The sequence below is a fragment of the Scyliorhinus canicula genome, chromosome 7 (assembly GCF_902713615.1).
Source record: "Scyliorhinus canicula chromosome 7, sScyCan1.1, whole genome shotgun sequence".
NCBI lineage: Eukaryota > Metazoa > Chordata > Chondrichthyes > Carcharhiniformes > Scyliorhinidae > Scyliorhinus > Scyliorhinus canicula.
Window position 1 is genome coordinate 42,975,488 of NC_052152.1, and position 27,261 is coordinate 43,002,748.

The 27,261-nt window shown below is 44.5% G+C and overlaps 1 protein-coding gene across 3 annotated transcripts in view; it reads right to left on the minus strand.

Moving 5' to 3' along the window:
• The window catches only part of LOC119968901 (suppressor of tumorigenicity 14 protein homolog), a 105,904-nt gene extending 79,055 nt beyond the window's left edge, over positions 1-26,849 (minus strand). For 2 of the 3 annotated variants that reach the window (XM_038801874.1, XM_038801872.1), the window contains exons 1-4: positions 26,500-26,849; positions 25,457-25,688; positions 25,157-25,281; positions 3,100-3,167 (exon numbers count right to left, since the gene is read on the minus strand). In XM_038801874.1, the coding sequence (XP_038657802.1) occupies positions 3,100-3,167; positions 25,157-25,281; positions 25,457-25,688; positions 26,500-26,595 (521 nt within the window). In that variant the 5' untranslated portion in view covers positions 26,596-26,849. The remainder of the gene's footprint in view (positions 1-3,099; positions 3,168-25,156; positions 25,282-25,456; positions 25,689-26,499) is intronic. The other variant, XM_038801873.1, reaches the window with a different exon arrangement.
• Positions 26,850-27,261: the final 412 nt, after the last annotated feature.

Consider the following 27,261-nt stretch of genomic DNA (forward strand, 5'->3'; position numbering starts at 1 on the left):
GCGCAGGACTACAGGAGCCGGCGCAGAAGAAACAAGGCCGCCAGCCAGAGAGGCCGGCCCGCCGATTGGTGGGCCCCAATCGCGGGCCAGGCCACATCGGAGGCCCCCCCTTCAGGGTCGGACCATGCCCTCCCCCCCCCCCCCCCCCCCCCCCCCCACCCCAGAGGCCGCCCCTGGATCCTTCAACGCCGAGGTCCCGCTGGCTGAGAGCAGGTGTGGACGACTACGGCGGAACTTGGCATTTTTACGCCGGCCGCTCGGCCCATCCCGGGCCGAGAATCGGCGGGCCGGTTGCATGGAGTGTCCCCTGACCAGCGGCGCGCCAACCACGCCGGCGGCAATGGCATCGATTATGTGCTCTGTGGAGAATCGGGTGCCAGCGTCAAGGCGGCATGGCGCAATTCGCGCCAGTCGCGGGGATTCTCCGGCCAGGCTCCAGGCTGAGAGAATCCCGCCCCTTTGCTAAAAACTCTGCTCAACTCTATCCATAACAGCACATTTGCTTCTGAATCAAGATTTTTTTTTACCCACCCTACATTCTTTTTTTGAAATGACAGGGTGGTGGGGGAGGGGCGGAGCTGTAACTGCAAAATGGAAAAAGTCCAACAGGTTAGTTTGGAATCACTAGCTTTCAGAGCACAGCTCCTTCATCAGACTCACCTGTGGAAGGAGCTATGCTCCCAAAACTAGTGATTCAAAACAAACCTGTTGGACTTTAACCTGGTGTCGTAAGACTTCTTACTGTGCCCACCCCAGTCCAATGCCGGCATCTTCACATCACGAAAATGGATGTGAGCACCCTTCTCCAAATCCCCATTCATTTGCATTACCGTCTTAATTATTGCTAGAAGTGTTATACAAGAAGGCCAGGATTATGCAAATAATACAGAAGACCAGAAAATTGGGCAGGGCACTTACGTGATGTGACATTATATTTGGAGAATAGGCAATTTTCAGACAAACCCTGTGAAATATTCTAAATATGCATGCTGGACTACACCAGATTATTTCTTAATTTCTAGTTACTGAAACTTGGAAGACTATAGCTCCTGGTCTGGATACACTCTGTTGCTGGGAAAACCACACAGAGCAGTCCTCGTGTTATGTCGCAAAGTCAGATCATTTTGTTGCACATCATGCATTTGCTGCATGGATAAGCACTTCACAGGCAACATTGCAGGGAAAGATCTGCAACAAAACAGACGGGATGCATCCAAAAGAAATGCGAGTTACCAGAGCAGAGATGACCATTACCTTCACACAGAGAGGAATTTGTGTTGTTGCAAGGATATGCTTTATGAAAAAATATTTTTAAAGTATTTACTAGCTAAAAACTACTCATTGAATTTTAAAGAGACTGAGGCAACAATCCAATGAATTGAAACCACAGATTCAAGATGGCTGAACATTTGCACCACTCTACGTGAGCATGCAATTAAGGCAAATTGTATATTGGCATTCATTGCAAGAGAATTTGAGTTCAGGAGTAAAGATATCTTGCTGCAATTGCATGGAGCCTTGGTGAGACTGCACCTGGAGGACCGCATACAGTTTTAGTCACCTTGCCCAAGGAAGGATATACTTGCCATAGAGGGAGTGCAATGAAGGTTCACCAGACTGATTCCTGGGATGGCAGGATGGTTCAATGAGGAGAGATTGAGGGCGCCTGTAGAGATGAAGAATGAGAGACGATCTCATTGAAGTCCACAATTCTTTTTCCAGGGTTTGTCAGGGTAGATACAGGAAAGATGGGGAGGTGGGGAGGGGAATAAGGGCTAGGCCATTTAGGATCTAGATGAGGAGGGACTTCTTCACTCAAAGTGTGGTAAATATTTGGAATTCTTTACTCCACAGGGCTGTGGAGACTCAGTTATTGAGTATGTTCAAGACAGAAATTGATAGATTTCTTGACAGTAAAGACATCAAAGGTTATGGGGATAGTGCAGGAAAGTAGCATTGAGGCAGATCAGCCATGATTTAATTGAATGGCAGAGCAGGTTTGAGTGGCAAATGGCTTTCTCCTGCTCCTATTTCCTCTGTTCCGTTCGAGACTCCTTGGCTGGAAAACCTTTATGGTGTGTTAATGGGATCATCTCTTACCCCATTCACCTGGGTGCTGACTATGCTTTACATGTAATCACCTGAGACAATGAACCCAGCCTGAGAAGGAATTCACCTCGCCATAATCTAATTAAGGCAAAACCATCGGCTAGGAATGCACTAGCTGTGACCATATGTGGGTAATTAGGCAGTTGGTGAGGGGGTCATGGGACAAGCCTGCTAACCCTGTTTTGTGCTTTAAGAACCTATTTTCTCCAAGCCAGAGACAGAAGCAGAAAATATGCCAAAGTGATTAAACCCTTTTGTCGGCCACGGGTTCTCTCCATATTCACCTTGCAAACTCTAACACTGTCTGCTATTTGACTATCCGTGTGCCATAGCCAGAGATTTTGAAAGAACTCATCCAGCAGCTGCTTCTCTGGAAGAACAGGTAAATCACCTGTCTATTTCTAAAAAAACTGCCTTAACATCAAAATCTGAAGTAGAACCGAGCTCAGCCTGAATCCGCCCAAGTCATTAACTTACAAGAAACATAAGAATTTAATCTTTAAAGGAATTTTACAAATTATCACTTAATCTATCATCTTATTTTGTAATCTATTCCTGTATATGTAAATCTGAGTATGCATGTGGGTAAATTAGAGCATTTTAATTATTTTATTTACCCAGGATTTAGCGTAATAAAAACTATCCGTTTTTTTTTAAAAACCTCTAGGAAACTTGTTTGGTTGTCTCTTTTACAGTCATGGCATATAAACAGTTAAACACTCACTGAATTGGCAAACATATCATTTTAAGAAAACCTGGTGCGATCAGATGTGGAAAAGGAGAACTATCCCACCTCTCCTCACCTGATTGTAACAATGTAGAGTTAATTGTTTAGCTATATGACATAAATTGATTATTTTTTAAACACAAACACATTTATATTATCAAGTAATGAATTATACTTGCTTAAAATAAATTTTAATTTTAATAAACACAAAAAATACTGACTCAGAACTATACAACGGAATTTTAAAATACTCTTGTACTCACCTAAATGCAGTGATGACCGACTTCAGATAATACTTCCCCAATATGGATGGCTCATATAGTTCTGAAAACTAGCAATTAAAAAGTAAGTAAGAGAATACAAAATTAATGAGGGCCGTTTGTTTTGCTAAATTTCATTCAGTTTTCCCCCTCATGAATTCAAACAAATGCATTGAATCTCTGTTCGTGGTAACAAAGCATCCCAGCTAAATATAGTTTGATTTAAGCACTGAATCATGTTCATTTTTAATCCTTCCTCCAAATGAAAACATGTTTATTTATTTTCTAAATACCAGATAAATAAAAGGACTTTCATAAGAAACAAGAGCAAAAGTAGGCCGTAGGACCTCTCAAAGCTGCCCCACCATTCAATATGAAAATGGATGACCATTTACCTCAGCTCCATTTTGCCACCCTATTCCCAGAACCCTTGTGTCAATAACTTAACATATACAGCCAAGGATTCTAAGGATTCATAACCAGTGAGTGAGGAAATTTCTCCTTATCTAAATCTTAAGTGATCAACTGATTATCCTGAGACAGTGGTACCTAGTTCTAGACTTTCCTGTCCAGGGAAAGAGCTCATCAGAATCTACCCCATTAAGCCCACCAAGAGCTTTTCAATTACACCATCTTTTATTCCACATATTCACATGCCTTTGGAGGAGCTTCTTCACCCAAAGGGTTGTGAATCTGTGGAATTCCCTGTCTAATGAAGAAGTTGAGGCTACCCTGTTGAATGTTTTTAAGGCAAAGATAGATAAATGTTTGAACAGTAAAGGAATTAAGGGTTATGGTGAGCAGGCGGGTAAGTGGAGCTGAGTCCACAAAAAGATCAGCCATGATCTTATTGAATGGCAAAGCAGGCTCGAGGGGCCAGATGGCCTACTCTGAGTTTGTATTCTTTTAAACTCCAGAGAATATTGGCTTAGTCTTCTCAATGAAGAAACTAATCTTACTTTATCCAGCCCTATCTGTAGAGGCTATCTGATTCTAGTTAACGTCACAACCAAAGAATGACACTTCTATTTGTATGGAACTCTCTCGGTATTCCACAGGAGTGCCACTCCTGAAAACAGGGGTGACTGTCCATTGAGGTTCTCCCACACCTTTACCTTACTATCAGCGGATGAGCATTTCAACACTGTGGAATTTCATTCTCGTGTTCAGATCCAGGAATGGAACTTGAACACACAGAACTAAACATCTGCTGTAACTTTAGTGGAGAAGTCGGGGAAATCTTGTAAAAATGTCTTAAACATGTTTACACCCAAAAGTGTTTCAGTGATATCTTTACTAATGTATGCTTACATTTTGTACTCCATACTTAAATGTGATACCCTTATACTTATTCAAATTAAAATAAACTGTTAATTCCATGACCTATTCATTTAATCTCTTCATATTTTTGGATGATTTTAACATTTTTTCTGCCAGTCACAGTGATATCCCCAAAAAACGTTGATTTTATCGTAAATAATATGTGCTCGTCAATTCCCCCGTCCAATTTTGACAAAGTAGGGCCCACCTCAGCGTCCAGGTCAGCATTCAGGAGTGAATCCCCAAATGTCAGGAGCCAAAATGATTTCTATTGATGTTCAAAGCAATCATGTCTGGTATTCCTGGCATTTTTAGTTAGGTGAAACAGATTCCCAAACCAGCAAAAGCCCACTTATGGAGGCTCCTCCTCCAGGGGACACCCACACCCCGAATTCTGCAAACCGTCAATTTTATTTCCATGTGGAAAGATGTTACACTTCCTTCAAACAGGCTACAATTCTTATGTCCCTGGCATAGTGCCATGTAAGTCATAACCAAGCACTAATCTTCCATGTCAGAGAGAGGAGGAAGCTTTTCTTAACATTTCTTTTGCTTTCATCATGATCGGAGTTTAATTTCATCCCTGGGAAGCATATTACTCCTTCCGACAACAGGGGGTTAATGGGAGGGGAAATTCTTGGCCCCAGCTATGAAGAAAGGTTGAGTAGATTAGGATTATTTTCGTTGGAAAGACGGAGGTTGAGGGGGGACCTGATTGAGGTCTACAAAATTATGAGAGGTATGGACAGGGTGGATAGCAACAAGCTTTTTCCAAGAGTGGGGGTGTTAATTACAAGGGGTCATGATTTAAAGGTGAGAGGGGGAAAGTTTAAGGGAGATGTACGAGGAAAGTTTTTTTACACAGAGGGTGGTGGGTGCCTGGAACGCTTTTCCAGCGGAGGTGGTAGAGGCGGGCACGATAGCATCATTTAAGATGCATCTGGACAGATATATGAACGGGCAGGGAACAGAGAGAAGTAGATCCTTGGAAAATAGGCAACAGGTTTAGATAAAGGATCTGGATCGGCGAAGGCTGGGAGGGCCGAAGGGCCTGTTCCTGTGCTGTAATTTTCTTTGTTCTTTGTTCTATTAAAATCACATTAACATCACAGAAGTAGCTATTTGGCAAAGCAAGTCTGTACTGGCTCTCCACCAGAGCAACTCAGCCAGTCCCACATCTCCACATTTTTATCTTCAGATGCTTAGTCAATTCCCTTTTGTAAAGTAAGTAAGTAAAGTCACCATAGTCCCAGATGACATAGACTTTCCCTTTGAGGGGGAAGAGTTCACTGGTAGTGATTGAACCCGAGGTTCACCACACTTCAGGCAATGTAGAGAAGGCAGGGCCTTCATGAATAACCTCAGCCGGAATTGAATCTGCCTTGGTCTGCTTCACAAACCAGCTTTCTAGCCCACTGAGCTAAACTGGCCATATTCTTCCAACCCTCCTTAGACCCGCAATTCCCTTTGTAAGTCACAATTGATGCACATCAATCAACCTCTCAGGCAGTACATTCCAGATCCTAACCATTCACTGGGTTAAAAAAAAAAATTCCCTCATATCACCTTTAGTCAATTACCTTAAATCTGTATCCATTGATCTCAAACCCTCTGCCAGGGGAAACAGTTTCTATCAACCCTGTCTACATCCCTCATGATCTTGAACACCTTGACCAAATCCCCTCTCAACCTTCCCTTCTGGATTGGATTGGATTGGATTTGTTAATTGTCACGTGTACCGAGGTACAGTGAAAAGTATTTTTCTGCAAGCAGCTCAACAGATCATTCAGTCATTCAGTACATGGGAAGAAAAGGGAATTAAACAAAATTCAAGAAAATACAAGAAAATACAAAATAGGGCAACACAAGATATACAATTTAAAAGAGAGAGGTTAGTAATAATGTTAGCTTTAGAATTAATTTTTAAAAGATTAGAACGAGTATAAGTTAAGTAAAAAGTGGATCTGTTGGGGAGAGCTTGCAGAGAGTCGCCTCGCTCCGGCGCCATCTTGACTTCTCCAAGGAGAACAATCTCAGTTTCTATCCTCTTAACCAAAAAGTGTGGTGCCCAGAATTGATGGCAACAATTCCAGTTGAGGCCAAATCAATGCTTTCCAAAATTTCATTATTTTGTACACTATTCCCGTAACAGCCTCCCCGAACAGGTGCCGGAATGTGGCGACTAGGGGCTTTCCACAGTAACTTCATTGAAGCTTACTCGTGACAATAAGCGATTTATTTATTTATTTTTTTTATTTTGCAAGCTTAGGATCCTGAATGCCCCATTGACCACTTTCTCAACCTGCCCTGTCACCTGATTCATGTACATATAACCCAGGTCATTCTGTTCCCGAATCCCCTTTGGAAATGTGCCCATTATTTTGCTTTTTCTTGCAACCAATTACATCACTTCATATTTCTCTGTATTAAATTTCATCTGCCATTTGTCCCTCCCCCCCACCATTCCACCAGCCTGTCTATGTCTTCTTGAAAGCTTTCGCCATCCTGCACACAGTTCACAATACTTCCAACTTCTATGTGATGTGCATTTTCTTTTTAAATTATGCTCTGTACATCCAAGTCATTGATATCAAGAAAAGCTGTGGTTCCTGTACTGACCCCTGGAGAATCCCACTGTATACCTTCCTCCAGTCTGAAAAACAATCATATATCTCCATTTCCTGTCACTCAGTCAACTTCATATCAATGCTGCTACTGGCCTTTGTATTCCATACGTCTCAATTTTACCGAAAATATGTGGCACTTTATCAAATGCCTCTTGGAAATCCATATACATGACATTGACTGCATTACTCTCATCAACCAGAGGTCCAATGGATTGACCTGTATTTGTTATGTTTATCCTTTCATCCTTTTTTGAATATGGGCATAATAGTTCCAATTCTCAGTTATCAGGCACTGACACTCAAGAGGATTGGAAGAATATGGTCACTGCCTCCAGTATTTCTGCCATTAATTCCCAGAGCATCCTTGGATGCATTCATCTGGGCCTGGTAACTTTGCAACTTTAAGCACAGTCAGTCTTTCTAAAACCTCCACTTTGTCTGTTTTTAGCCTGTCCAGCATCTCAACCACCCCCTCTTTCATTATGACATTGGCAGCAGCTTCTTTCTTGGAAAAGACAGGTGCATCATACCTTTAATACCTCAGCCACCCCCTCTGCCGATGTGCATTTATCACTTTTTAGTCCCGAATGGGCCTCACCCCTGCTTACACTACACTTTTACTATTTATACGCCGATCAAAGACTTTTGGATTCTCGTTCATGTTAGTTACCAGTCTCTTCCCATACTCTCTCTTTGTATCTCTTATTCCCTCTTTCACTGACCCACTGAACATTCTATATTCAGCCTGGTTCACACTGTCATTATCAACCTGACATCTGTCATAGGAACTCATTCTCAGTTTCATCTTACTCGGTATCTCTTCTGTCATCCAAGGAGCCCTGGCTTTAGTTTCCCCCCTCCTGAAATGAACATTGACTGTGCCCGAACCATCTCCTCTTTAAACGATAGCCCATTGTTCAGTTACAATTTTGCCTGCCAATATTTCATTTCAATTTATCCATCATCAACCCACTGACGGCCTTCCTCCAATTAAATATTTTTACTGTAGGGTTGCTCTTTCTCTTTTTCCATAGCTCATTTAAATCTTACGATGGTATAGTCAGTGTCTTCTAATTTTTCCCTACTGATGCTGGATTCACTTGAATCCTTTGATCCATCTCTGTCCCCGGAACCAGGTCCAGGAAAGCTTCCTTCCTCATTGGATGGGAAACATACTGATCAGGAAGATTCTCCGGAACAAAACTTTTCTCCTTTTCTGCCATGTACACTGTTATTATTCCAGTTTATATTAGGATAATTGATTATCAATGTTCTGTTCTTCTTGCTCCTCTCTAATTTTACAGCAAATTTGTTTTCCTGTATCTTCCCCATTGTTTGGTGGCCCATAGATTACAGCCAGTAGTGTAAAGGACCTCAATTGGTTCTCAACTTTAATCAAATAAACTATGTCCTTGATTGGTCCAGGACAGCCTTTCGCTCCAACACTATGATAAACTCCTTACTCACTACTGCCACCCCGTCTCCCTTCTTTCCTTCCTGAACATCTTGTCCCCAGTATTAATTAGTATCTAGTCTTCCTCTTTATAAACCAGGTGTCCGTTATTGCTACAACATCATATTCCCATGTGACTGGCTCTGCCTGCAACTCAACAACCTTATTTACCATGTTCCAATAATTATGTACATGCACTCTAAACCCTTTGGAACCCTACTTCAGAAATGGAAACGTTGATCAAGCAGTACCAAGACTGTCATTTCAACCTTCCATCTAAACAATTCAAGGCCAGGGAAGAACATCATGTCCATTTCTGCAGCCGACTACTTACTCACAACCCACTATCAAAATATCTTGGCATTATTTTGGACCGTACATTTATCTACTGGCAACACCTCCAGAACACTGTAGCCAAAGTCAAGACAAGAGCGAGTTTCATACAGAAACTGGTGGGTACCAACTGGGGAAGCAGAGCTAACACACTGAGCACTGATTCACTGGTTTGGGACCGCTAACAATTCCAGAGAAATTCGAACACCTAACTTTAACAATGTCTTGGAACACTGGGATCAGTAATGAGGGAGATGGGATCCATGCGATCCCTACAGGCTGGACAAAGGAGCCGCAATCAATTTATTTCCAGATCTATTGTTGAGGGTTTACACTAACGTGGCAAGGATGTGGGAACCAGGAGGTAATACTATGGCAGTGCAAAGAATTTTACTAGAGTAAGAAACAGTAAGGCATTTTGTGGATTCAGCGTTAAGAGGGAAAGTAATAAACTCTAAACTAGGGTTACAAGGCATAGATATGAATGCATTGCATGCGGTAAATATAATTGGTGAGTTCCAGATGCAAATCCCCGTGTGGAATTATGATGTTTTGGTGATAACAGTGTCCGGTTCAAAGAAGAGCAGGACTAATTAATGAATATTCCTGGATACAAGATGTTTTAGAAAGATGCAAAAGGAAACAAAGAGGGAGGGGTAACAATATTGATTCAGGAGGACACACTGCACTATTGGAAAGAGAGGATGTCCGTGAGAGATCCATAACACAATCTATTTGGCTGGAACTCAGGAACAAAAAGGTGAAATTACATTACTCAGTGTAACCTATAGCAAACCAACCAGCCGTCAAGACATAAAGAAATAAACTTGCAAGAAAATTACGGAGAAGTGCGGAATTGAAAGGGATTTTAATTACCTGACTATTGACAGGAAGCAGTGTAAAGGGCAGAAAGAGGCAAGAGATCCCACAGTTCAGGAGAATTTTCTACAGCAACATGTTTCCAGTTCAGTGAGAAAAGACACATTACTAGACTTGGTTCTTGGGAATGAGCTAGGCCAAGTGGGTCAAGTGTCAGTAAGGGAACATTTTTTTTTCTTTTTTAAAATAAATTTAGAGTAGCCAATTATTTTTCTTTTCCAATTAAGGGGCAATTTAGCGTGGCCAATCCACCCAACCAGCACATCTTTTGGGTTGTGGGGGTGAAACCCATGCAGACATGGGGAGAATGTGCAAACTCCACACGGACAGAATTCGAACCCGGGCCCTCAGCGCCACAGACCCAGTGCTAACCACTGCGCCACATGCCTCCCTACTAGGGGAACGTTTAAGGGACAATAATCGTTGTATCATAATGTTTAGGTTGGCTATTGAAAAGGCAAGAAGCAATCCAGAGTAAGGATAATTAACTGGGGGAAAGCCAACTCCAATGGCGTAAGAATGAATCTGAGTCAGATAAATTGGAATCAAAGATTAGCTGGCAAAACTGTAACTGAACAATGGCAGTCTTTAAAGAAGAGATAGTTCAAATACAGTCAAGGTATGTTCCCACGAAGGGGAATGGGAGTGCAAACAAATCCAGACCTCACTGGATGATGAAAGAGAGAGAAAGATAATGCAGAAAAAGTGTGCTTTATAACAGATGCCAGCTGGACCAAATAAACAAGGTTCAGAGGGGAATTGAACAGCAAACTGGCAACTATCTTTAAAGGGAATCCAACATCTATCGGCATAAAAATAGTAAGAATGGTGATAAGAGGAGTGAGGCCAATTAGCACCTAAAATTGAATGTGTACATGAGTGTATGTATGAGTGATAGGAAATGAAAGAGTAATGGTGAACGGTTGCTTTTCGGAAGGCTTATAGTGGAGTTCCCCAAGGATTAGCATAAGGACCCTGACTATTCCGGATATACATTAATGGCCTGCAGGTTAAAATTTCAAAATTTTCAGAAAATACAAAAGTTGGAAGCATTCTGAATTGTAATAGGATGATGTAGAAAGGGCATGGACAGGCTGGTGGAATTGGGCAGACAAATGGCGGATGGAATTTAATGCAGTGAAATGTGAAGTGATTCAATTTGTTTGGAAGAATGATGAGATGCAATTGAAAAAAAAAGAATAATTTTTAAAAAGGTGGTTTGAGGTGCAGAAGGACTGGGCTGTTTATGTGCATACATTATTAGAGGCAGCAAGACAGGTTGGGAGCACTCTATTGGGCTTTATAAGGAGGGGCACAGGATAAAAAATTAATGAGGTTATGTTAAACCTGTATAAAACACTAGTTTAGCTGCATCTGGAGTATTATCTGCATGTTACAAATACAGTTTCAGAATTTTTCATCAAATTTAAAAACCAAGGTGTCGATACACAAAGTAGAAAAAAATAAAAAGCAACAAAAACACAATTGGAAAATAGCCAAAATGAAGTCGAGGTTTCAAAAGCATGTTTTAAAAATTCTTTCACAGGATATGGGTGTTGCTGCAGCATTTTATTTTGCCCATCGCTAATTGTCCTTGAGAAAGTGGTGGTGAACCACCTTCTTGAAAAGGGCCAAAAACAAGAACTCTAGTGGGAACCTCCTAACATGTGACCTCCACCTATATGTTAACACCAAAGTCTACAGACGCCCTTTTAAAAGGGCACCCCGATTCTGCTGGCAGTCCGCCCCACCAGTGTGACATCACGGGATCTGTCTCTTCATTTTTTTTTTGTCAGTGAGTTTTTAAATACAGTGGGAAAACCCAGCAATAGCGCCTGTGGGCTACCCTTCACTTTTCCGTCCGAGATGACACTTAGAAAAATTCAGCCCTACGTTTCTAATAATAAGTGCATACTTTCCTCCCCTTGCAGATGTTTGAATCATTGTTACTGATCAGGCTTTGTGAGCACATTTCACACCTGGTGGCCATTACTGGAACATGGTTTTAGGGTGACCAAGGCTAGTCTTACGTCCATATGAGACAAAAAGAAATCCAAAGCTCTACTTTTACACCGTGTTTAAAAAATTGACTTTCTGCTGAACCAAAAAACATGGCTGCTACAAGTCACATGACCGGTCCTATGTTCTGGGAGCTAACACAGGAGTTACAAGAACAAAATTATTCCTCACTTAGCCGATGGAATCTCCCACTCAATTGTGCAAACCCCTTGTAGTCAACATAAGCAGAGAAAGTGAAATGACTGGCGCGCTCAACCTGAACTATCTCAAAAGAGGGGGCTGGTTAGCACACTGAGCTAAATCGCTAGCTTTTAAAGCAGACCAAGCAGGCCACCAGCACGGTTCGATTCCCGTACCAGCCTCCCCGGACAGGCGCCGGAATGTGGCGACTAGGGGCTTTTCACAGTAACTTCATTGAAGCCTACTTGTGACAATAAGCGATTTTCATTTTTCATTTTCAAGAGAGAGATCGAAACTCATTATACCAGAAGATAGTAACCACCTCATCTCTTCTGAGGAGAAACAATGGAATTGTGGCCAGAAGCACAGAAACAGATCATTAAGCTGTAATTAACCATTAATGAACCATGTCAATTGAGCCAAGCCTCTGGCCTTTTGTACAGTATTAACACAAACTTAGCCTCCGATGAGCCATCAATGAACGCAAGACGAGTAGTGAACGAAGCTGAGGCTTTAATGAGCTAAACAGAAAGCCTCCTGGCCTCTGATCCCAAACTGAGGCAGGGCCGGAGGTCAGCCACCTTTATACCGATCCTGAGGGGAGGCGGAGCCATCAGGCAGTGGTTTACCACAATACATGTAGTACAGTAACAGTTTACCACAATACATATAATATACTAAGTGGTTTACCACATTCAACCCCTGTTAAAAAGAGTCCAGCGGGGGTGAAATGGACTTAAAGGTCAAGTCTGTTGGGGGCCTTGACCTTCCGCCGTGGTCACCTCACTCCTGGCTGTGGTGTGGGCACTGGTGTCGAGACCTGCGCGACCGGGAGCGTGTTGTCCTCTTCTTCACCCAGTAGTTGAATCGGTGGAGGGGGTGCGGTGTAGGGGCGGGGGTGGTGGTGATGGTCGCTGGTGGGCCTGCGGGTGCCAAATCCCGGAGGGAGACTGTGTCCTGCCACTCGTCATGATGTGCCGTGTAGGCATATTGTGGATTGGAATGGAGGAGCAGGACCTTCTCAACGAGGGGATCCGATTTAGGACTCCTCGCATGCTTCCGGACGAGGACGGTTCCTGGAACTGTCAACCAGGACCGGAGCGGGAACCCGGAGGTGGACTTCCTGGGGAAGGCAAACATACGTTCGTGAGGGGTCTCGTTGGTGGCAGTGCGCAGGAGCGACCGGTTGGAGTGGAGCGCATCGGGGAGGACCTCCTGCCAGCCGGAGACTTCTAGACCGTAGAGCCAGCAGGATGGCCGTCCAGACCATCGCGTTCTCCCTCTCCACCTGTCCGTTGCCCCGGGAGTTATAGCTGGTCGTCCTGCTGGAGGCGATGCCCTTGCTAAGCAGGAACTGATGAAACTCGTCGCTCATGAAGGAGGAACCCCGATCGCTATGGATGTATGTGGGGAACCCGAACAAGGTGAAGAGACTCTGCAGGGCCTTGATGACGGTGGCAGATGTCATGTCAAGACATGGGATGGCAAAGGGGAATCTTGAATACTCATCAACGGTGTTGAGGAAGTACACGTTACGGTCAGTGGAGGGGAGGGGCCCTTTGAAGTCGATACTGAGGCGCTCAAAGGGGCGGGAGGCCTTTACCAGGTGCGCTCTGTCTGGCCGATAGAAGTGCGGTTTGCACTCCGTGCAGACCTGGCAGTCCCTGGTCACGGTCCTGACCTCCTCGATGGAATAAGGCAGGTTGCAAGCCTTGATAAATTTTTTAAAACTAGTGACCCCCGGGTGACAGAGGTCATTGTGGAGGGCCCGAAGTCAGTCTATTTGTGCTTTGGCACATGCACCGTGCGTTAGGGCATCTGAAGGCTCATTGAGCTTCCCAGGTCGGTACAAGATATCATAGTTGGAGATGGAGAGTTCGATCCTCCATCTCAGAATCATGTCGTTCTTCATTTTGCTCCGCTGTGTATTATTAAACATGAATGCAACCTACCGTTGGTCAGTGAGGAGAGTGAATCGTCTGCCGGCCAGGTAATGCCTCCAATGTCGCACAGCTTCCACAATGGATTGGGCTTCCTTTTTGACGAAGGAGTGTCGAATTTCAGAGGCATGGAGGGTACGGGAGAACAAAGCAACGGGCCTGCCCGCCTGGTTGAGGGTAGCAGCCAGGGCAAAGTCGGACACCTCGCTCTCCAGCTGGAACGGAATGGACTCATCCACAGCGTGCATCGCGGCTTTGGCAATATCTGCCTTGATGCAGTTGAAGGCCGGGTGGGCTTCAACCGTCAGGGGGAAAATAGTGGATTTAATGAGTGGACGTACCTTGTCCGCATAATTGGGGACCCACTGGGCATAGTAAGAGAAGAACCCCAGGCATCTCTTCAGGGCCTTGGGGCAGTGGGGGAGGGAAGTTCCAGGAGGGGGCACATGCGGTCAGGTTCGAGCCCTGGGACTCCATTTTCCACAACGTAGCCAAGGATGGATAGGCGGGTTGTGTGGAAAACGCATTTCTCCTTATTGTATGTGAGGTTAATGAAGTGTTGGATAATGTAGACTTGCGAGGTCAACATGTACCACCAACACTGAGGAAGGTTCAACTCTATTTTATTAACTATCTGCTAACTAATCGACATACGAGAACTGTGGGTTTAAACTATGCTAGTTTAACTAGAGACCTAACCCTGTCCGAACCAGTTGAATCTCTCAGCCCGTGGTGTGAGTCTGTGCTAAACTTGATGAGCTCTTGTTCTACTGAGAGGCAGCATCCAGAATGAGCGGGAACCGTGGTGCCCTCTGCCTTTATAGTGTGTGTATTCTAACTGGTGATTGGCTATGGTGTTTGTGCATGTCGATTGGTCCCAGTGTATGTCCATCAGTATGTGTCTGCACCATGATATACTGGTGTATATTATGACAGTTAAGGAGCTTAGCGATGTGGAGGAAATGCCGGAGGTTTTTGTCATGGTCGCAGATGGTGACATTACCTAGGTACGGGAACGTGGCCCGCAGCCCGTACTGGTCAACCATTTGGTCCATTTCTCGCTGGAAGACCGAGACCCCATTGGTGACGCCAAAGGCAACCCTGAGGAAGTGATAGAGGCGGCCATCTGCCTCGAAGACAGTGTATTGGCGGTCATCCGGGCGGATAGGGAATTGATGGTACGCGAACTTCAAGTCAACTGTGGAGAAGACTCGATACTGCACAATCTGATTGACCATGCCAGATATGCGGGGAGGGGGTACGCATCGAGCTGCATGTACCGGTTGATAGTCTGACTGCCGTCGATGACCATCTGGTGCTTCTCCCCAGTCTTGGCGACCACCACTTGGGCTCTCCAGGGGCTGGTACTAACCTCAATGATCCCCCCTCGTAGGTGTCAGTGGACCTCCGACCTGATAAAGGCCCTGTCCCGGGCACTGTATTGTCTGCTCCTAGTGGCGACGGGCTTACAGTCCGGGGTGAGGTTAGGGAAGAGCGAGGGGGGGGCGGCCTTCAGGGTCGCGAGTCTACAGACGGAGGGGGGAGAGGCAGGGGTCCACTGAACTTTAAGATAAGGCTTTGGAGGTGGCACTGGAAGTCGAGCCCCAGTAATAGGGCAGCGCAGAGATGGGGAGGATGTAGAGCTTAAAGTTAGTGTACTCTACGCCTTGTACCAAAAGGGTCGCAACACCATACCCCCGGATTTCTACTGAATATAATCCGGAAGCCAGGGAGAATTTCTGGGTCGCGGGTAAAATTGGGAGGGAGCAGCACCTTACCATATGTGGGTGGATAAAGCTGCCTGTGCTCCCTCCCGGAGTTGAAGAGGCAAGCCGTCTCGTCCTCGTTGATCCAGATGGTCATCGTGGATTTTTTGAGGTGATGAGGTCGAATGTGATGGAGGCGAGCTTCGGAAGGTGGTGGGTTGGCCGGTCGGGTGAGCAGGGTTCCCGGGAGGCAGCTGAGTGGTCCCAAGGTGGCGGCCCCCATGGGTCGCACATGGCGGGTGGTGCAGCAGCTGGGGGAGGCCCCGTCAGGCAACAGGCAGCGCTGCTGGGCCTAGGCACTTTAGGGACAGGCCGGGCTTGGCAGACTTTGGCAAAGTGGTCCTTCCTCCCACACCCGTTGCAAATCGCATTCCGTGCAGGGCAGCGTTGTCTGGGAAGCTTACCCTGGCCGCAAAAGTAGAATTTCGGGCTGCTGCGCGGCACAGGCTTGCGCCGCACTAGAGTCAGATGATGGCAGCGCCCGCGAGGTCCACGAGGGTGCCGCGTGGTTGGAGGTGTAGGCCTCCATGTTCTGGAAAGCCACTTCCAGCAAGTTTGAGAGCTGCACTGTCTCTGGGAGGCCAAGTGTACCCCCTTCTAGCAATCGCTGGCGGATGTAGTTTGATTTAATGCCCGCGACATAGGCGTCCCTGATCAGCAGCTGCGTGTTTTGAATAGCCGATACCGCCTGTCAAGCACAGTTTCGGCCGAGTACCCATAAGGCATGCAGGAATTCGGTTGTGATTCTCCAGGGCGTTGTCTTCTCATGGCAAGACGGTGCCTAGCATACACCTCGTTTACTGACTTGACGTATTGTCCCTTCAGCGGCATTATCACCTCCTTGTACGAGGGGGCGTCTCTGATAAGAAGGAAACCTTGCGGGCTCACCCGCCCATTGAGTATTTGCTGCTTTTGGAGGTCGGTGACGTCTTTGGTGGAGGATCCGAGGTAAGCTTCGAAGCAGCTTAGCCAGTGCTTGAATGTTGCAGTGGCATCGGCTGCTTGTGGGTCCAGCTCCAGGCAATCAGGCTTGAGCGATGAATTCATCTTTAAACATTACCTGATTAAATTGATGTGCCATCAATGAACACAAGACGAGTAGTGAACAAAACTGCGGCTTTAATAAGCTAAATAGAAAGCTTCCTGGCCTCTGATCCCAAACTGAGGCAGGGCAGGAGGTCAGCCACCTTTATACCGAGCCCAAGGGGAGGCAGAGCCAACAGGCAGTGGTTTACCACAATACATGTAGTACAGTAACAGTTTACCACAATACATATAATATGCTAACAGTGGTTTACCACAGCCTCACAGGTAGTCTGCGGATTTGGATTTGGGTGTATGGTCGGTAATCTGCAGATTTGGATTTGGGTGTATTGTCACATGTACCGAGGTACAGTGAAAAGTATTGTACTGCGTTTCCAACCAGGGAACCACCAAGAAGCAAAGCTCCAGGCAGAACAACAACCTGCTCCTCAAAGCCACTCATTGCTGGAACATTTCCTACCATCGCCTGCAAAACCGACCCAATCTCTGTGTACCTACATCATCTGCAGTGTCAGGACCAATGTAAAGCTAACTCCACAACTCCTGTCTTCGCCCAGCTGAATTTGAGCTTTGACAGGGAAGGATCGCTCCTTGGATTCTGATTCTAGCTTCTGAAAATCACGTGAATGAATAAGTAATAGTTTTGTGGTTCTTGAACTATTACTATCCATTGTCGTAAAACTCTTTTTCTATGCCCCTTTTGTGTGTGTGTGGTGTTGAATTGGGAGTGGAAATTATGGATCTCAAATTACCTTAGCTCAAATCTGGAAGACATAGAATCAGTTTGGGTAGAGATAGGAAATAGGAAAAGTAAGAGGTCACTTGTGGGAGTAGTTTATCAGTGCAATAACATAGAACAACAAATAGGAAGAAATAAATGGGTGCATGCAAAAAGGGGGTGCAAATCACGAATGGCTTTAATCTGCATGTAGATTCAGTGAATCAGATGGGAAATGTAACCTGGAAAATGAGTTCAGTGGTACGTTCTACAGCCAACCAGCGAGAAGGCTATTCTAGACCTGATGATAGGCAATGAGACAGGATTAATTAATAACCCCTGCTAAATGATCCTCTATTTGACAGCGATCATGACATAATAGAATTTCACTTTCAGTTTGAAGGTGAAAAGTGCAGTTTAAGATTATTATTTTCAACCTGAGTAAAGATATGAAGGTAGCTAAACTCAACTGGGAAGCACGGTTAAACAGGTTGGACAGTAAAGATGCAATGGCAAGCTTTTAGTTTATTATTTCAAGAGATTTGGGCATCTTGCCCATCCCTAATTGCCCTGGAGAAGGTGGCGATGAGCTGCCTTCTGGAATCACTGCAGTCCTTGTGGTGCAGGTGTGCCTACAGTGCTGTTAGGAAGGGACTTCCAGGATTTTGACCCAGTGACAGTGAAGGAATGGTGATTTGGTCTTAAAACGCTGAAAACATTATCCCAGTGAGAAAGAAAGTCTATTTGAGAAGGATGCATCATCCATGCCTAATTATGGAAGTTAAGGATTGTATTAAAGTGAGAGAAATGCTGTACAAACCAAAGATGAATCAGAAGATTGGTCAGATTTTGAGAACCAAAGAATGACTAACAAATTCATAAAAAGAGAGGAAGTAGAGCATGAAAGGAAACCAGTGAATATTTTTAAAAATATCATCAGGGTTTCTGCCGCACTTAAATAGGAAAATAGTAATTGGAGTCTGGAGAATTGATCATGAAAAATAAAGAAATGGCAGAGGCACTGAAGAGGCATTTCGTGTCTTTTTCTCTGCAGAAGACTTTAAAAAACTTCTCAAAGATACTTGAAAATCATGAGATGAAAAGGAGGAAGGAACTTAAAACAATTAGCCCCACCAGAAAAAGGTGCTGGGTAAAGGCTGACAATTCGCAGGACTAGATGATCTGCATTTTATGGTTTTAAAATAAGTCGTAGCACAGAGATTAAATGCATTGATTATAACCTTTCAAAATTCCTCAGATTCTGGAAGGGTCCCAGAGGATTGGAAAATGGCGTTATTCAAGAAAGGAGGGAGACAGAAAGCAGCAAACTACATGCCAGTTAGCCTAATATGCACCATGGGAAATTGCTAGAATCCATTATTAAGGAGGTCATAGCAGGGTATTTAGAAAATCAGAGTAGGATCAGGCAGAGTCAACATGGTGTTGTGAAAAGGAAATCGTATTTAACTAAATTTATTAGAGTACTTTGTGCAAGTAACAAGCAAAGGTGGATAAAGCCTGTGGATGTGGTGATTCCAAAAGCATCAAAGGTAAGACAACAAGATAAAAGCACATGGTGCAGGAGATAATATATTAGATGAAGAATTAGTCAATTAACAGGAAAGAGTGTGGGGATAAATGGGTCTTTTTTGGGTTGGCAACCTATAGGGATCAACACTGGTGCCTCAACTATTTACAATCTATAACAAAACTGAGAATCTTGGAATGCTACATCACACCAAATTTGACATATGACGCGAGTATTGGATAATCAGTGAAGCAATTCAGAACACAATTGAGGATGCAGAGATTTGGATTGTGTGGTGAATAATGAAGATATTATGGACAAGTCACAACAAGAGGTGTTGTAAAATCTGAGACTAAACTAATTCTGCTGACCAAGATCAAGACAGTTATAATTTCTTGGGCATGTAATAAAAACATATGATTTAGGAAGTCGGATGCTGATGGAAATTATTGGTGAAAGAGACTGTGGCAAACAAAAAAAACAATCTTTATAAATAGTCTCGTAAACTGGATGAATGTACCACCAACGAAGGTGACCCACATCTCTGGAGCAAGATTAACATGAAAGTGTATAGTCGCCAATGCCCTCTTCTAATAATAATCGCTTATTGTCACAAGACCGCACTGCTGGTCTTGTTCTGCATTACAAGCCAGCTGTTTAGCCCACTGTGCTAAACCAGCCCCTGGTTTAGGGCATGGTCCTGAAGAGAGAGAGATCAATGACTTGAACGAAGGGACCAATGTATGGTAGCTAAATTTGTTGATGACACCAAGATAGGTAATTAAGTAAGTTTTCAAGAGGAGGAACTGAGCCTAAAATTGATTCAGACAAGTTAAGTAAGTGTCTGATCGATTGAGTATAACGTGGGAAAATATGAACCTGTCCACTTTTGCAGGAAGGATAGAAAAGCAACATGCTACTTAAATAGAGAGAGGTTGCAGAACTTGATGGTACAGAGGGATCTAGGTACCCCAGTACATGATTCACAAAACGTTAATATGCTGGTACAGCAAGTAATTTGGAAGGCAAATGGAATATTGGCATTTATTGAAAGGAGATTGGAATATAAAGATACGGCAGTTTTCCTGCAGTTTTACAGGGCCTTGGTGAGATCACAACGGGAGTATTGTGTACAGTATTGGTCTCCAAGGTTGGTAAAGGAGTTCTCCAGGGCTCAGTATTGGGACCTTGCTTTTGCTGATATATATTAATGATGCAAATCTTTATGTGCAGGGGACAATTTCAAAGTTTGCAGATGATACAAAACTTGGAAGCATTGTAAATGAGGAGGGCAGTGTAGAACTTCAAAAGGACATAGACAAGTTGGTGGGGTGTGCAGATAGATGGCAGATGAATTTCAATACGGAAAAGTGTGAGAACATTTATTTTGGCAGGAAGAACGTGGACAAAGTAAAATAAGGGGTACAACTCTAATGGAGCAGGAGCAGAGGGACCTGGGTGTATATGTGCATAAGTCATTAAAGGTGCTGGACAGATGGAGAGAGCAGTTAGCAAAGCATACAGTTTCCTAGGCTTTATTTTTTTTAAAAAATATTTTAATTAAGGTATTTGCAAACTTTTTATAACAATAACAAAAACAATAACATTAACATGGTAAAATAAACATTTCCCCACGCGACCCAATTTTCACATACCTCAACCATCTAACACCAATCCGCTCCCCCCCCCCCCCCCCCCCTCCCCCCTTCAGAACACGCCTCATAAATTCCACGTCGTCCAGTTCGGAGCATATATGTTCAGGAGCACTACTCGTACACCCTCCAACCTTCCACTCGCCATTATGTACCTAACCCCCTTATCTGACACGATTCTCCCAGCCTCAAATGCAACTCGCTTTCTAATCATAATTGCAACCCCCCTGGTCTTTGAATCCAGCTCTGAGTGGAACACTTGGCTAACCCATCTCTTCCTCAATCTCGTCTGATCTACGACCTTTAGATGTGTCTCTTGTAGCATTGTCACATCTGCCTTCAGCTCCCTTAGATGCGCAAACACGCGAGCCCTCTTGACCGGCCCATTCGTCCTCTCACGAACCACGTAATCAGCCTGGACGGGGGGCTTCCACCACCCCCCCACCCCCCACCCCCGACTAGCCATCACCCTTTTTAGGCCAACCCCGAGCCCATGCCCCCCACTTCCCCTAGTACCCCCATGAGCAGCAGCCGTTCCCGACCTCCCATTTATTCCCCGAAAATAATTCCTCCCCTGTCAGCAAAGCAGCCCCCCCCCCCCCCCCCCCCCCCCCCCCCCCACAATAGCATCAGAAACCTCATCACCCAGGTCAAGTACCAGCTTAACACTTGCTCATCCCCCACTGCGCTTCCGAGAGTCAGCTGATCCATGCTGACCCCGATAACCCCCGCACCCTGGCGCCAAACAGTCTGTCTCCCTATTGTTCAAACCTCTCCACCCTCACATGAATAAACCGTTTAACAGCATCACATTCCCCAGTAAGTAAGCAGCAGCAAAAGAAAAAGAAATTAACATAAACCAGTGAAGAGACAACCACTTAAATCAAACCCAGTCTCCCGAAGAATATCTCTAACTTCAACACTCCCTCCCCCCCACATCAAATCCCTGCAAGACAAACCCTCCAACCATCACCACAGCCCATTATTTCACCCAGAACGACATAAAACCTTTTTTTTTTAAACAGTACAGTATTACGAACCACCGCTACAAAACTTCTCCGCAGCTTAAGTGTCCTTTAAATCGGTCCAACTTCTTTCCTTTAATGATTGTCCATACATCGTCCGGTGTCTCAAAATAAAAGTCCAGTTCCTCGTGCGTAACCCACAGCCGCACTGGGTACAGCATCCTGAACTTCACCCCCATCTTGAAGAGGGTCGCCTTTGCCCAATTGAACCCAGCCCGTCTCCTGGCCAACTCCTCTCCCAGGTCCTGATAAATATGCAACTCGCAGTTCTCCCACTTGCTGCTTCTTTCTTTCTTGGCCCACCGCAAAGCGTGTTCCTTATCCGTAAAACGGTGAAAACGTACCACCATGGCCCTTGGCGGGTCATTCACCCTGGGCTTCCTCGCGAAGGCTGTGTGCACTCTATCCACCTACAGGGGCCAAGGGATCGCCCTAGCCCCCATCAACTTCTCCAGCATGTCCGACACATATGCCCTCGCATCCGATCCCTCACTGCCTTCACCGAGGCCAACAATTCTGAGGTTCTGCCTCCTCGACCTATTCTCCAGCTTCTCCTGCATCCTCTTCTAGCGGTCGTCCAACGCCTTCACCTTGTTCTCCAGCACGGTTATATAGTCCACCTGGTCGGATAACTTTTCTTCGATCTCCCGTATCGCTTTCCCCTGGGTCTCCTGATTCAAGACTACTTGATCAATCGAAGCCTTGATCAGGTCCAGTGTATCCTTTTTCAGCTTGACGAAGCAATCCTCAAAAAGCTTCACAAGCTGCTCCGTCGACCACTGTGCCGTCTCTCCTTGACCCTTGCCTTCCGCCATGCTGTCCCGCGATACCAGCTCCGATTGCTTCTCACTACCAGGACTGAGTCGTTTCACACGGCCACTTCTGGTCCAATTCTCCATTCACCGGAGAGGGAATCCTCCTTACTGTTGCACACTTCACCGATTTATCCCATAAAATCAGAGAAAAGTCGGGGGGGGGAAAGGTCCGAAGGTCCGTTACAGGCTGGAGCTATCGAATGTGCGACCTACTCCTCCATGGCCTCCACCCTAAGTCCCTTTCCCAGGCTTTATTTATAGTGGTTTAAAGTACAAGAGCAAGGAGATTATGCTGAAGTTGTATGAAACATCTTGTAAAGCCACCTCAGCTGGAGCATTGTGTATAATTCTGGGTGCCACATTTTAGGAAGGCTGTGAACACATTGGAGAGAGTGCAAAAAATGTTTACAAGAATGGTTCCATGGATAAAAATCTTCGGTTACAAAGATAGATTGCAGAAGTTTGAGCTGTTCTCCTTGGAGAGAAGACGGTTAAGAGGCGATTTAGTAGAGATATTCAAAATCATGAGGGGCTGGATAGAGTAGATTGGAAGAAAATCTTCCCACTCACAAAAGGATCAGGAACAAGAGGACATAAATCAAAGTGATTTGCAAAAGAAGCAAATGTGACGTGAGACAAAGCGAGTGGCTCAGCTCTGAAATGTACTGCCTGGAAGTATGGTAGAGCAGGTTCAGTAGAAGCATTCAAGAGGGCATCAGATAATTGTTTGAATAGAAAGAATGTGTAGGGTTATGGGGAAAAGGCAGGGGAATGACAGTCATAATGCTCACTTGGCGATCTGGTGCAGACGTGATGGGCCGAATGGCCTTCTTCTGCATGTAACAATTCCGGGATTCTGAGATCCTTATTTGAAAAAGGATATTATTGCATTGGAAGCAGTTCAAAGAAGGTTCACCCGGCTCATTCCTGGGATGAAAGGCTTATCTTATGAAGAAAGTTTGAATAGGCATCCAGTGGAGTTTAGGAGAATGAGAGACGACCTTATTAAAACATATAAGAAAAATGAAATGAAATGAAAATCGCTTATTGTCACAAGTAGGCTTCAAATGAAGTTACTGTGAAAAGCCCCTAGTCGCCACATTCCGGCGCCTGTTCGGGGAGGCTGTTACGGGAATCGAACCGTGCTGCTGGCTTGCCTTGGTCTGCTTTCAAAGCCAGCGATTAGCCCTGTGAGAATCGGAGGAGAGAATTGGGCGAATACAGGGAGGATGTTTCTTCTTGCTGGGAGAGACTTGAATTGGAGGACCCAAGTTAAGAATAAAAGATCTCCCTTTTAAGATGAAAGTGAAGAGAATTTTTTTCTCTCTCATAGAGTGGCTAGTCTGTTCAGTTTTCTATCCCATAAAGCAGTGGAGGATGGGTCACTGAATTTATTTGTGGCCGATTCAGATAGAGTTTTGACAGACAGGGAATCAGGTTATGGGAGGCAGACAAGATGGGCTGAATGGCTGCTTTCTGCAACATAACTTTTCTGTGGATCTATGACAGGAAGGGCAGATTTGAGACCACAACAGATCAGCCATGATCTTATCAAATGGTGGAGCAGGCTCAAAGGGCCAAATGGCCTATTCCTCCTAAGTTCTGTATTCCTGCTACACTTCAACAGCATTTAAATGGCAAAATGTAACTATCAAATTCACCTTAAAGCATCACAAACTATATTCAAATTTCTATAGTGGCCAACCTTTATGCAATAACGCTATTCCTCTCTAGTTACTGAATCTGGAAATGACAACTCTTACAATGTTTATCACAGAATTGTTTCAGCACTGAAGGAGATCATTTGGCCCATCATATCTGCACCAGCTCGCCTTTGAAACAACTTACCCTATGCTTCCACCTTTACCCCCACAGCTCTGCACCATCTTCCTTTTCAGATAAATTACTGCACTAAGACAGGCAGGCCAGCGAACAATCAACTCTGACAGCTAGAGTGTCTTCAGTAATGCTTTCTGGAAAGTTTTAGTCCTACTTAGGGGAAACGCTGCTTGAAAATTAATGCACCTATCAGATGGCCGTGCAATGTCAGTGTGCATGAAAAGTAGTTATTTCATATCATTATCTAAATAACGTCAACAGATTACTACGTAACCATTAAAATCATGAATTGGCATACTGAATTTTATATATGTGTATTTGGAGAATTTTTGTTAAATGGCACTTTGTACTCAGGGCGCAATAGAGCTATTCGACCAAGATAAAATCTGTAAGTGGCTGAATTACTAATGTGGTGTAATGTGTAACTTGATACTGATTGTTGTTAAATAGTACCTTTACACCAAATATCTAATGAAATCTGAAGTGGCTGCTCTTGTTCCTTCAATTGGACCATCTTAAAACTGTGCCAGTTCAAGGAGTTACAATTACTTGGTCTTGCGATTGCCAATCTCTCACACCGACCCAAGTTCCCATGTTTTTCTTTATAAGCACAGCTAGAATAGTACGTCGATCTAACCCCAATGACTACATTAACTTAGAAGATTGTATGATTATGGGCAACTAATAAAAGAATTTGAGCGAAAGACATTGAAATGTTACCTTCTAAAGTGATAAAAATGTAATCTTTTTATTTTGCGTTAATTACGCGGATTCAGAACCATTTTCTTGCTCTGTCAACTGAGTGTGGTCAATGAAATAGGTCCATGGATAATAGTACTATGGTGCTACAACTTTGTAATACTATAATTGAACTGCCCACTGATCAAATGGTAATGTAAAAGAAAAATAGCTTGATACTCACATAATTTTGGACAGCCAATGCTTGTGAAATAAACTGCTGCGAGCGTGGGTCTCCTAATTCATTGGTGTATGTGAGATTAGAGATTTCTAGACTTCCACTCAGGTAGAAAATGGAGATGGCAGGTGCTGCAAAGGAGAACAATCACACCTTACATCCACATTCTATAGATAGCATCAAGGTGGAACTTCTGCTAACTTGAAAAGACACTCAAGCTGAACATTTACGGCACTGTTAACCAACTTGGCCAAGTAACTGCTTGACGTCTAACTTATGTTATCAAAATGCAGGATTTCAACTTACACAAACAGTAACAAAGGACCACGATGATTGTTGCTGCTGTTAGCGGGATTACAGGCAACGAGCCAAGGATCCATCTTCTGCAGGGTTCACTTCTTGCCAACCTGTGGGAGGAGAACTCCAGAGGGCGGAGGTAGGTTTTGATTGCTAATGGGCCAACGGAATGAGCTGATGAGAGATTGAGACACTGATCGGCAGGCAAGCTTTCTTTGTTACACCCTGCAATAGGATATTTCTGAAGAAGAAGAAAAAAGTAGAAACAGAATCCAATCACCTAAAGGAGACTGGGGTTTCACTGATTATTGTCACGCTTACATGCAGGTGGTGATTCAAACACTTTCACCTTTGTTTTCAGCTGTTTTATAACATCATGAATCAGATCAACATTTTGTTCCTGGGACAACATACTTGAAAAAGGGAAACGGCTAAAGAAACATTTGTTTATCCTCATTTCTATACAAATGCTGGCAAATGTTTAAATCAAATCTTAAATTGCACAGATTGCCCACATTTTTAATTTTAGATTGAGCGCCAATGTGGCATTTGTTCTCATCTGCAACTTAAAAGAGAACAAAGTTTAGGCGAAACTCACTTGCACCAGGAGAGAATGTGTTTTGTGATTAGGAAATTATTCTGTTGTGAGCGACTTATTTCTGATTCTTTACAAAAGGATCTCTTGATTCTGAAATTTGGAAATGGGGCTTGTCCAGCTAAAACTTCGCAATTAACGATTACTAGTGAGCACCGAAATAACGGGAACACATGCCCCTTTATCCAAGCCAGTATTTCAAACATAACACTGGAAATACATTACACCCCACGATCCAAGTAACTATTTTCCACATTATTTTATGAAGCAATGCATCCCAAATGAGAAAATAAAATGTGACAAGAATTGGAGAACTCCCTTCCATCAATACTTTAAAAAGTATTTTAGAATCGATGGGCTGTTTGAAAAAAAATATATTGGGGGTCTGAAGTGCTCCTATTTTATTTTTTCTCCAATACAATGGCTAAAAATTCGGATCCAAGCGACGGCACCTTACCTGTCCGCTGGTGGCTGTCATCTCTTTCTGATGCTGAGCGACTCCTTCCGAAATGCTGAAGACCTCGCTGACCCTCTGTTTTGAGAAAGTTAACATCGCCTTCACTTCGCCCAAAGCAGAACCTACTTGGGTAGGGGGGGGGAGATCAACTCACTCGAACAGCCCTCCCGGTTCTTCAAAGGTACCGCCAACAAAGCAGCCCCGATCCTACCTGTCTGCGCCGATTTTACTCTCAGCGTCCTGACCACCGCGACCTTTTACAATGGACCTCGAGAGGCTCCAGCGCAAGAAGAATCTCCCCTCCCCACTGGGCTGCTGCTGCTGAGCGTCACAAGCAGCGAGCGAACCCGCGCCGGACAGCGACACCAGCAGAGAGAGAGAGTGGGCAGTAAGCTCCACTCCACAGACTGCTACTTGCCCAAGAGAGGGAGGGGTACCTGTCCTGTGGGGGAACTAACTGCACCGCCCCACGAGTCCTGATGTCTGTTTGTTCGGGATTTTTTTTTTAAATAAAAAGCTCTCACAAAGTGAAATCATCGCCTTCGATGGACAGCCTACCTTGCTGCGGATTATTGGGCTCCTGGACCAGCACGGCCAGGCTGGGCCGAATGGCCCGCCCCCCGCCGCCCGGAGACGTTAACCGTCCCACTTCTCCAGAGACTCGTGTCTGACCCTTTCCACACCATTTTCCGTCCAGCCCGCTGGCGTCGTCTGCCAAATGTCACTGGCAAAAGTGTGGTGGGATGGATCATTAAAAGCTGC